At 33.8% G+C, this 12,982-nt stretch overlaps 2 protein-coding genes across 2 annotated transcripts; both read right to left on the reverse strand.

Moving 5' to 3' along the window:
• Positions 1-2,991: 2,991 nt before the first annotated feature.
• LOC131043420 (cytochrome P450 93A3-like) lies at positions 2,992-4,171 on the reverse strand. Its single transcript, XM_057976614.1, has 3 exons — positions 4,093-4,171; positions 3,615-4,018; positions 2,992-3,432 (listed from the first exon to the last, which is right to left on the reverse strand). Exons 1-3 carry the CDS (start codon positions 4,169-4,171, stop codon positions 2,992-2,994), a joined length of 924 nt encoding a protein of 307 aa, XP_057832597.1.
• Positions 4,172-10,874: 6,703 nt separating this feature from the next.
• On the reverse strand, positions 10,875-12,583 carry LOC131043419 (3,9-dihydroxypterocarpan 6A-monooxygenase-like). Its single transcript, XM_057976613.1, has 2 exons — positions 11,702-12,583; positions 10,875-11,519 (listed from the first exon to the last, which is right to left on the reverse strand). Exons 1-2 carry the CDS (start codon positions 12,581-12,583, stop codon positions 10,875-10,877), a joined length of 1,527 nt encoding a protein of 508 aa, XP_057832596.1.
• Positions 12,584-12,982: the final 399 nt, after the last annotated feature.

The following is a 12,982-nucleotide window of genomic DNA, read 5'->3' on the forward strand; positions in this document are numbered from 1 at the left end:
TACTGCAAATACTAACCCAACTACGCTCGTCATCATTGAAAGATCCATACTTGTAGACTAATTCCTCTTACCTCCTCCCCTGTCTTGGAAAAAACTTACTCTTTAAATATTTAGATATAATTTCTGATATTGAAGTACCATTAGTGTACATCAATTTATATAATTTGCCATGTATGCTCTAGACAAAAGTCTGATTCTTTGTAATGAGGTTCAGTTGCAACTATATTTCAAAAATATTTCCTAGTTTGATATCTCTATGAATAAAGGAGAAAAATACGGAATGTGGCATTTAAAATCAAGAAAAACCTCTAAAAATATATTATCTAAAATTTAAAATCTATTTTTATTTGGTCAAAAGGTCATTACTGCTTGAAATTTCTTGATCACTCCTATATTTTTTGGCATGTTATCATGTGAATTTTCTTGATAACTATTCCATTATAATTTTAAATAATCTTGAAAAAAATGATTGTGCAAAAATTATTTGTAAAATCTTAATCATATAAAAATGAAATTTAGAACATTTTGCTTAAACTGGGTATTTTTTTAATGTGAACTTGTTTTTTAATTTAGATTTTATTTATATAAATAGCATACACTAATATGAAGCTAAATGATTATAGCTATATGTTTTTAATTATGTAAGGTTATTTGACTATTTTGTTGTCCTAGCTATTTTGTGCTAGTTGCTTCCTGGTGGGTGTTTTGTTGTTATGTTGACTATATGGGATCGGGGTCCTTTCCCTGCTCACTTAATAAAAAACATACACCAATATAGAATCAAATGCTAATTAGATGAATGCAACATTTTAAAACATTAAATTGTTATTATGGGATGTAGATAAAATAAAAACAAAGGGTCAAGATGCAACTAGATTAAATGGTAACAATTATGAAAGTTTCTAAAAAATGATTCTGCATCAATTTGACAAATGTATAGCATTAGAGGAAAGGAATAGGTAGCTAAATGTCCAAACATCGTACAAGAAGACTAGGTACTTGTGAGTGGTTAGAATAGTAATAGGTTGAGCATCGCCATACATTCAAACAATAGTACAAAAATACCTAGGCTACCTATCTCCAATGATAGCTGCATCATTTCTCTTTGTTTCTAAGACAAATACACAACAAAAGTTATATGCCATGAGTTGGGGTCATCCTATGTCACCCTTCTTATGCATTAAACAAAGGTAGAAGAATAAATAATTTTCATTAATATTCATAGATAAAGATATAGTAACTCAAAGGAGAATTTAAAAATTGTAATATAAATTCATTGCAACTTGAGCTTAGTTCAATGTTACATAGGCTTTATTTGTAGCTTTACAAAGCATTTCTAAAATTATATAAAATTTAATTTAATTTATAGCTTTACAAAACATTTCTAGAAGTATATGTAAAAAATAAAGGAAATAAAAATATATACCAAACCATAGATTGCAAAAAAAAAAACTTTTAACAAGAATGTATGGCTCAACCCATCTGGAAATGTATACATATCTTGAAACCCTACAACTACAACTAATCTATAATGGTTGAAGTTCAATGCTTAATAGATAAAAGGAATGGAAAAATAAAAGATAGAGATAAAACTCAATGGATCCTTGGTCTGTTGGTGAAGTTGAATGGTTCATAATGAACACCTAGGATCAAGTCTTGCTAAGCACAAGACTCTTACTTCCATATCAAATAACTAAAACAACTTTGTAGATAAAAGAACCTCTAGAAACAACAACATAGACCTGCACTACGGTTTAGACATACGGATTTGCTGCTTCCAAATAAATTATTAAAAATAAATAAAAAAATAAAAAATAAAAAAAATAAAAAAATTGGAGCTACACGCACAAAATTCAGACCGAAGATAACTATCCTAGGAATGTCAGATTTTTCCACAAATATTTCACTTCCTAACACCACCTTAATTTCTTCGCGAGCATTACTCATGATTTCAGGATTTCTTGTAACCTGGACAGTGCCCATTCTGTCGAAATTAAGGAGGTATCTGTACCCGCAGTAAACAGATCCTACTCGCTCACCCATATAAATAGATGTTAATTCAATGCTTGAACAAACAAATTATGTGTTCATTTTTATAACTAAATTTGTATATTTAACTGTTATTTGCAAATTGGAGTGACAACTGTAGAATTCTTGATGTATTAAATAAATATAAAACATAGGGCTGTGAGTAGTTATTTTAAAAATATATACATATAAAATCGAGACAATTAATTATATTACAATGATTAATATATTTGATTTAGGATAAGAATTTAGAATTGATATTATAATTCAAGGTAGAATTGAGATTAATGCAATAAAGTATTTAGATTTCGGAAAGAGAAAAATGATGTGAAAGCTATGGAGAATAAATTAATGAAAATTTGGGCATTGTCCAAATGAAGACCTTAATGACTGATCTCTACCATGGCATATAGAATTGGTTTCCACATTTGCACAATTGAGCATGTATCCACAAAACTGAATTGACCAGAAATAACTTTCATATTGCAGATATCCACAAAACTGAATTGATCAGAAATAACTTGCATATTGCAAATTTGCTGAAACCTTATTTATCTTATTTTGAAGTAGGGTGGTTTCTACAAACATCTTTTTGGAAGCTTGTAAATAAGGGTAATGTTCTTTTTCCACTAAGCCTCTAGAATGAGAGAAAATAAAGATAAGATCCCACTACACTCTACCTCTACTTTGTACTGCAATTAGAATTGCCTCTAGACATTAAGAATTGATGTATGCAAGCTAAAATCTAATTAAAAAAACCTAACAAGATATCCATTCTGATACTTGGTGGAATCGAGGGGTAGCCTTGCACTTCAATAGGACAGCTCTGGGAGCTGTAAACCCAACACCTTCTTCCATGTTCATGTTTGCCATAGTTATAGTGCCCCCTTCTTCGTTCACCAGCTTCCAATCAAAGCAGTGAATCATATTGGCCAATACAATGTGAATGAAAGATAGGGCAAGTTAAATTCCAGGGCATCCTCTTCTTCCACCTCCAAATGGTAGAATCTGGAAGTGCTGACCTCTCACATCAATACTGCTCTCACTAAATCTCTCTGGTCGAAATTCAAGAGGATTCTCCCAGTGTTTCGGATCTCGTCCTAAAGCCCAGATGTTAATAAATACTCTTGTCTGTACAGGGATAAAATAACCATCTATATTGCACTCCTCTGTGGATTCCCTCAGTGCTAATGGCCCAGGAGGGTGCAGACGTAGGCTCTCCTTCACTATTGACTGAAGATAAACCATCTTGGGAATATCAGATTCTTCAACAAGTCTCCCACTTCCTACCACCTCCTTAATTTCCTCACGAGTTTTATTCAAGATTTCAGGATTTCTTATAACCTCAGAGAGTGCCCATTCAGTAGCAATTGATGAAGTATCTGTACCCTCAGTGAATAAATCCTGTTCTCTCACCCACACAAATAGATGTCAAAATAATGCTCAAACAAACAAATTATGTCTTCATTTCTATAACTAAATAATTTGTATATTTAACTGTCATCTCCAAATTGGAATGAAAAGCGTAGAATTCTTGATGTATTAAGTAAACAAAAAACATTAAAAAATGGATTGAGATGAGTTACCAGGACGGTGGCCTTGATATTTTCTCTAGTGAATTTCACTTCAGCTTGCTTGTCTTTAGAAATGGAGAGGAGAATATCAATGAGGTCCTTGGGCCGGCCATTGCCATTGTCATCATCATTATCATTGTCATCTGCTGCTTGTTGTTCATGCTGCTCTAAGATCCGATTCATAATGTTGTCAAAACACCTGTGAACATCTTTCATCTGACGTTCATAGCCCTGCAAATCGAGGTTCTTGCAGAAGAATATATAATCTTCCAGGTTGAACTTCCCAGTGAGCTCTATCACCTCCTGTACAATCTTCCTGCACTCAGTAGCCTGCGCATCTGTGCTAGAGCAGCGGGTACTCATGGCCATTCTAGAAATAACGTTATTGGCCAAGGAAATCAGCTCGGAAGCCATATCTACAAACGGATTTGCATTAGAGGCCCATATTTCATGCTCAGATTATGCAGAGTGTGGTGCAGATGAGTCGCACCTGCGAACACGTGCATATGTCCAATTACTGGCAACCCCAACGGACCTGGTGGCAATTTCTTCCCTTTTCTTCTCCACATTGTGATTACCAACACTGCAAATACGAAACCCAAGTATGCTTGTCATCATTGATATATCCATACTTGCAGACCAATTCGCCTTACCTCCTCCCTCTCTTGCAAAAATCTTACTCTTCAAAGATCTATCGACAAGTGTTAATATCAAAGTATCATAAGCGTACATCAATTTATATAATTCACGATATATGCTCCAGACAAAATTCGGATTCTTTGTAATGAGGTTGAGTTGCCGCTGTATTTCAAAACCATGTCCTGATGTGATCTCTCTCTCGGAAGAAAGGAAAAAACCATTGAAAATGATGTGAAAAATCAAGTAAAATCTTTGGAAATATACGATCCAAATTTTAAACTTTATTTTCATTTTGTTACTAAATCATTATTGCTTGAACTTTCTTGGTAATTGCTAAATTTTTGGTATATTATCATGTGAAATTTCTTGATGATAATTCCATATTTCAATTTCCAGTAGTCTTTTGAAAAGATAAAAATAGGCGTTCAAAATGAAATTATTGACATTCTGTTTAGATTACTGAAATTGTTTTTCATTTTGTATTTCTTTATAAGTAACATTTATTAATATGAAATCAAATGCTAATTTAAATTATGTTATTTGGATGAACACAATATTCAAAAAGTTGAATTGTTATTATGAGATGTAGAAAAACTAAAAATAGAGGGACAAGATACATCTAGATTAAGAGGTCGAATGAAGAAAGTTGCTAAAAAATTGATTCCACACCAATTTGTCAAATTTAAAGAAATTAAAGGAAAAGGAATAGGTGGCTAAATGTCCAACCATCCTACAAGAAGGGTAGATTGAAGGGGGCTGCCTTGTCAAAGCAGTTGATAAGGACCTAAATATTTTTTGAAAGTTTAATGACACTCTATCTAACTTCTCAAAGATGCACATATGTTAGTAACCAATAGAGGATTACTAATTAATGGAAAAAGTCTAATTTTTTAGTCCATGTATTGGAAATAAAGAGGGAGTTGAAAATATTGAACTAGTTAACCTAGGAGATGGAGTAATGGACACCTAGGATGAAGGGATATTTATAGTCAACATGAAAGTTCAACTTAGGTGTTTCTATCCTCTAACCTACATATTAGGCTTTAAATCCTTTTGCAAACATAAATTACTACTTTTCAACAAGAAATAAAAACATAAAATCAGAATGATTTAACCTAATAAAATGTTGATTTATTGATATTAATGGGCTTAGATAAGTGTTGTCGAGATTTTGTGTTGATTTAGAGTGAAAATAGTTATTTTAGGATAAAAAAATAGTCAAGTGGCCAACTTGGTATCTTGGTCCACTTTTAGTACCCAACAAGGTGACCTAGTCCACCTAGTGTAGCCTTGACCTTGTCAAGCAAAAATATAAAACCTTCTATGCACTTGATATGATAAATTTGAGGGGTACTTTCCTCTTACAAATTTAATTGAATTTTCAAAAAGTCTTTAAAATGAAACTGCAAACATTGATCTCCTTATGGGGACCCTACAAAAAAAAGGACTAGAGGGGTGGTCTACCTCAATCAACCCCCTTTGGGTTCAAACATGTATCTACATGAAACATCTAACATAAGATAATGTTTAAATTAATTAACTAACTATAATTAAGTTTGAAGCACTCCATAGCCATTAAACCTTCATGATCAAGATCAAGGGTTTGTGAAAACACTACAAATCAAGTAGGTGTGTAAGAAAGGTTGGAGGGATACATTTGATTTGGATAAAATATTGGTATGTGGTTTTGAAAAGTGACTATAATCAAATTTGAAAATCTTAGTCTATATCACATTTAATGGAGGTTTGATATGGATCAATCTAGGGCCTTAAAAGGGTTATAAAAGAGAACTTGTATTGACATAGGGAGGGTGGAAAACATTTCTAAATGAAAAATGAAACTTTGATGAAAAAAGATGGATGAAAGAGGAGTGTCTAAGGGATAGTAAATTAGTTATGGTGGTGATGAAGGGTTTGTAGAAAAGAAATTATATTTCGACGCAATACTCTTGAAATGAACTACAAATAGGCTAGAGGGAGGGCAATGGTTAAAAATATGATACTAAGTGAAAAGGAAAAATGGAAGGGTAAGGTTGTATCATTGGGGCATGATAGGATGTGGAAATAATGAATAACTATAATTACTTCAATAGAAAAGTATATTTTCAAGGAAAACCACCAAAAAATCCAATTACTGTAAATGTTAACCCAACTATGCTCGTCATCATTGAAAAATCCATACTTACAGACTTATCCCTATTGGTAACAATGCAACAAACTGAGGGGGGGGAGGGGTGATTCGATTTGCACCAAAACTTACTGAAACTTAAACCACAAAATAGATCTGATAATTAATAGTTAAAGCATGAAACAACACCACATCAATAACACATATAACACCAATATTTTTGACATGGAAAACCCGGTTAAGGGAAAAACCACGGTGGGAACCTACCCACAATGAGATAATACCATGTTAGGAGTAAATGTGAATATTACAATGGGAATGCACATGCATTTAGGAACACTGCCTAGAGCTTACTGCTCAAAATAAGAAACTCAAAAAGGCTACAGCCTTAAGGGAAGGACACTACCTTACAGGAAGTCTCACTAACTTACAAAGACATTCAGACTATAATCCAGATTACATGAACTGTGAAAATAGCATCTTCATATGCTTGAGTACAATTCTGGTTAAGCACATAGTCTTTTCTGCAACACTTCTCTTCTTCATACTTTCGAAAGATTAGTTCACTTGTTCGCACATCCAACTCGATCATCCATTCGTATATACAACATAGACACTCACAGACATACATCTTACATGATTAAATTACATATATTTATACCAACCCTCAACCCATGAAATATAGGTTGGCTAAACCCTCAATACAAATTAAAAAATAATATCTTCACACGCTACAACAATACATGCGGACCAAAACAATGTCGGCGAAGACATAGTCTAGACCCAAATCAATCCCACAAATATGAAACACCTCCAAGAATTATGCCTCGATCATCCACAATATGCTACAATCATCAAGAATGTCGCATAACATGAAGAACATCACTGGACAAGGAAAATCTTCAATAACACGCACAATATTCAATGCGGACCACCAATACGCATAGAGAAAAATCTAGAGACATTCAAAAGAAACATGAACTGCATCACAACAACCACAACAACTTGGATTACCAGAATCATCATCATCTCTCTACCATCTAGCACAAGAACACCATCATAACTAACTGTCAACTTGAAATATTTACTTGTAGACCTCCAAATCATGAACCACTCGAACTGAGGATACACATCAACATCCAGAACACATCCCAAACATCCTCAACCAAAGATATAGCAATTCTGGAGCAATACAGAGCACAAACCAGAATATTGAATAACACGAACAACTGCATAACATCCTCTATACCGGATCTCATAACTTGATCAAATAATCATGCAGAACTGTACAAATGGGAATGAACCATCTACAAACAACATATTAGAAATTCTTAAAACCGCATGAGCTCATCTGCAATACACAGGCTAAACCAACTCATCCAATCAAATTGGAACATTGGAATACACAAAAAATTGTCCAACAATCTCCTCATCAATAATCTCCACATATATTGACATCAATGACAACATATCAGCCAATATCCAACACTCCCCTCTTAGAAAAATCTTACTCATTAAATATTTAGATATAATTGTTGTTATTGAAGTACCATTAGTGTACATCAAATTATATAATTCACCATATATGCTCCAAACAATAGTCAGATTCTTTGTAATGAGGTTGAGTTGCCGGTATATTTCATACACCTTTTGGTTTGATATCTCTCTACATAAAGGGAAAAAATGTGGCATTTAATATCGAGCAAAATATTTAAAAAATATATTATCTAAAATTTAAAATCTGGTTTTATTTGGTTAAAAGGTCATTACCACTTGAAATTTCTTGGTAGCTCCTATATTTTTTGGCATGTTATCATATGTGAATTTTGTTGATAACTCTTCCATTTTAATTTTTAATAATCTTGAAAAAAATAATTGTTCGAAAATTATTTTTAAAAAATTAATCATATAAAAACAAATTTTAGAACAGTTTGTTTAAACTAAGTACTTTTTAATATGAAATTGTTTTTTACTTTTGTTTTTCTTTATAATAACATACACTAATATATAATCAAGTGCTAACTCAAACTATGCTAATTAGATGAATGAAAGATTTGGAAAATTTAAATTGTTTTAATGGAAAGTAGATAAAGTAAAAACAAAGGGTCAAGATGCAACTAGATTTAAAGGTGACAATCATAAAAGTTTCTAAAAATTTGATTCTACATCAATTTGTCGAATGTAGAGCATTAGAGAAAAGAAATAGGTGGCTAAATGTCCAAACATTGTACAAGAAGACTAGGTACTTGTGAGTGGTTAGAATAGTAATAGGTTGAGCATCACCACGCATTCAAACAATAATACAAATATACCTAGGCTACCTATTTCTAGGTATCATTTCTCTTTTTTTCTAAGACAACACACACAACAAAAGTTTGATTCAAGGAGTTGGGGTCATCCAATGTCACCCTTTCTTTGCATTAAATATAGGTAGAGAAGTAAATACTATGTGTTAATATTCATAGATAGAGATATGAAAGTAACTAAAAAAGGAGAATTAAAAAATAGTAATATAAATTCATTGCAACTGTGAGCATAGTTCAACCTACGTCTTTATTTGTAGCTTTGCAAACATTTATAGAATTATATAAAATAAAATTTCATTTATAGCTTTACAAAACATTTCTAGAATTATATGTAAAAAATGGCTATAAAATATATATATCAAACCATAGATCCCCAAAAAAATATCTTTTCACAAGAGTGTATGGCTTAACCTGCATTTTGGTGAAACATCTACATATCTTGAAACCCTACAACTGCAACTAATCTATAATTTTTAAAGTTCAATGCTTAATGGATAAAAGGAATGAAAAAATAAAAGATAGAGATAAAGTTCAATGGGTCTTTGGTCTGCTGATGAAGTCGAATGGTTCTTAATGAGTGGAGAATGAATCAAATCCTGCTAAGTGCAAGGCTCATGCTTCCATTTTGAATAGCTAAAACAACTTTGTGGATGAAAAATTCTCCATAAACCAACACCATAAACCTGGTACTGCTTAGACATAAAAATTTACTGCTTCCAAAAAAAAATACCAAGCCTACACAAATTCAGATTCTTGACTCTCCTTCATTATTGACTGAAGATAAACCATACTAGGAATGTCAAGAGTCTTCCACAAATCTTTCACTTTCTAACAACACCTTAATTTCTTCGTGAGAATTACTCATGATTTGAGGATTTCTTATAACCTCAGACAGTGCCCATTCTGTCACAATTGATGAGGTATCTGTACCCGCACTAAACAGATCCTACTGGCTCACCCATACAAATTGATGTTAATTTAATGCTCAAACAAACAAATTATGTGTTTATTTTTATAACTAAATTTATATATTTAGCTATTATCTCCAAATTGGATGGACAAGTGTAGAATTCTTGATGTATTAAGTAAATATTAAACATTAAAAATGGTGGCGATTTCTTCCCTTTTCTTCTCCACGTTGAAATTACCAACACTACAAGTACTAGCCCAACTATGCTCGTCATTACTGAAACATCCCAAATACTTACAGACTAATTCCCCTTACTCTTGGAAAAATCTTATTCTCTAAAAGCCTAACCATGATTGCTGAATTTATAGTTCACCATAATTGCTAGTGGGATGCATACGGCCAAGGAACCTTGGTAATGAGATCAAGTTGCCTGTACATTTCAAAATTCTTTCCTTCTCTGATTCCCTTTGAAGAAACCAATAAAACAAATCGTTACAAATCTCGTTACAAAACTTGAAAGACTCTATTTGTTAAGCACATCTTGACAGAACTATTTTTAATCTTTCCAAGCTATATGCAGACAAATGGAAGATCGATTTTTCATTTTTCCAACCAATATGCGGAGAAACCATTAGTTCTTATTTTTACTGTTTACATTAATGATGCATCTAAACCGCTTAGACCATTCCTTGGGATAAGATTGTATGTAAATAGGGCTATGAGTAGTTATTTTTAAAATATATACATATAAAATCGAGATAATTGATGATATCACGATGGTTAATATATTTGATTTAGGATTAAAATTTAGGATTGATATTAAAATTCAAGATAGAATTTAAATTAATCCAATAAAGTATTTAGATTTTACAAAGAGAAAAATGATGCGAAAGATGTGGAGAACAAATTCATGCTGAAAAATTGAGCCTTTTCCAAATGAAGACCTTAATGACTGATCTCTACCATGGCTTAGATTTGTGCATATAGAATTGGTTTCCACATTTGCACAATTGAGCATGTATCCACAAAACTGAATTGACCAGAAATAACTTGTATATTGCAAATTTGCTGAAACCTTATTTATCTTATTTTGAAGTAGGGAGGTTTCTACAAACATCTTTTTGGAAGCTTGTAAATAAGGGTAATGTTCTTTTTCAACTAAGCCTCTAGGTTGACTGAAAATAAAAGATAAGATCCCACTACACTCTACCTCTACCTTTTACTGCAATTAGAATTGCCTCTAGACATTAAGAATTGATGTATGCATGCTAAAATCTAATTAAAAAAACCTAACAAGATATCCATTCTGATAATTGGGGGAATCGAGAGGTAGCCATGCACTTCAATGGGACAGCTCTGGGAGCTGTAAACCCAACACCTTCTTCCATGTTCATGTTTGCCATAGTTATAGTGCCCCCTTCTTCGTTCACCAACTTCCAATCAAAGCAGTGAATCATATTGGCCAATACGATGTGAATGAAAGATAGGGCAAGTGAAATTCCAGGGCATCCTCTTCTTCCACCTCCAAATGGTAGAATCTGGAAGTGTTGACCCCTCACATCAATACTGCTCTCACTAAACCTCTCTGGTCGAAATTCAAGAGGATTCTCCCAGTGTTTCGGATCTCGTCCTAAAGCCCAGATGTTAATAAATACTCTTGTCTTTGCAGGGATAAAATAACCATCAATATTGCACTCCTCTGTGGATTCCCTCAGTGCTAATGGCCCAGGAGGGTGCAGACGTAGGCTCTCCTTCACTATTGACTGAAGATAAACCATCTTGGGAATGTCAGATTCTTCAACAAGTCTCCCACTTCCTACCACCTCCTTAATTTCCTCACGAGCTTTATTCAAGATTTCAGGATTTCTTATAACCTCACAGAGTGTCCATTCTGTCGCAATTGATGAAGTATCTGTACCCGCAGTGAATAGATCCTGCTCGCTCACCCACACAAATAAATTTCAAAATAATGTTCAAATAAACAAATTATGTGTTCATTTCTATAACTAAATAATTTGTATATTTAACTGTCATCTCCAAATTGGAATGAAAAGCGTAGAATTCTTGATGTATTAAGTAAACATAAAACATTAAAAAATGGATTGAGATGAGTTACCAGGACGGTGGCCTTGATATTGTCTCTAGTGAGTTTCACTTCAGCTTGCTTGTCTTTAGAAATGGAGAGGAGAATATCAATGAGGTCCTTAGGCCGGCCATTGCCATTGTCATCATCATTATCATTGTTATCTGCTGCTTGTTGTTCATGCTGCTCTAAGATCTCATTCATAATGTTGTCAAAACGCCTGTGAACATCTTTCATCTGACGTTCATAGCCCTGCAAATCGAGGTTCTTGCAGAAGAATATATAATCTCCCAGGTTGAACTTCCCAGTGAGCTCTATCACCTCCTGTACAATCTTCCTGCACTCAGTAGCCTGCGCATCTGTGCCAGAGCAGCGGGTACTCATGGCCATTCTAGAAATAACATTATTGGCCAAGGAAGTCAGCTCGGAAGCCACATCTACAACAGGTCTCTTGTAGACGGTCTGCAACAAGAGGATCATTTCTTCTTTTTTAATGGGCTTGAACTGATCCAATTGCCTGCCACCCAAAAGCTCCAACACGCAGATCTTCCTCATGAATTTCCAGTAGGGGCCATATGGGGCAAATGTAAAGTCTGAGTAATTGTAGGCCATGTATTTAATGGCAGACATTTGGGGCCTGGATGAGAATTTGGAGTCGTGGGTCTTGAGAAGCTCCTTTGCCATCTCTGGAGAAGACACCACCACTGAGAGCACTGATCCCAAACGGATTTGCATCAGAGCCCCATATTTCGTGCTCAGGCTATGCAGTGTGTGGTGCAGATGAGTTGCACCTGCGAACAAGTGCATATGTCCAATTACTGGCAATCCCAATGGACCTGGTGGCAATTTCTTCCCTTTTCCTCTCCACATTGAGATTACCAACACTGCAAATACTAACCCAACTATGCTCGTCATCATTGAAAGATCCATACTTGCAGACTAATTCTCCTTACTTTCTCCCCTCTCTTGGGAAAATCTTATTCTTGCTCTTTAAGTGCCATTAGCGTACATCAATTTATATAATTCACCATATACCTATGCCGGTCTATTTCAAGATTCGTTGTAACTAGGTTGAGTTGCCGGTCTATTTCAAGATTCTTTGTAATGAGGTTGAGTTGCCGGTCTATTTCAAAAATCTTTCCTGATCTCATATCTCTTGGTAGAAACGGAAAAACTATGGAATGTGGCGTTTAAAGTTAAACAAAATCCTTTAATGTATACGACCTAAATTTTAAAGTTTATTTTTCTTGTTAAAAGGTCATTATTGCTTGAAATTTCTTTTGGCATGTTGTCCTTTGAATTTTCTTGTATGTT

The sequence above is a fragment of the Cryptomeria japonica genome, chromosome 5 (assembly GCF_030272615.1).
Source record: "Cryptomeria japonica chromosome 5, Sugi_1.0, whole genome shotgun sequence".
In the NCBI taxonomy this organism is placed as follows: Eukaryota; Viridiplantae; Streptophyta; class Pinopsida; order Cupressales; family Cupressaceae; genus Cryptomeria; species Cryptomeria japonica.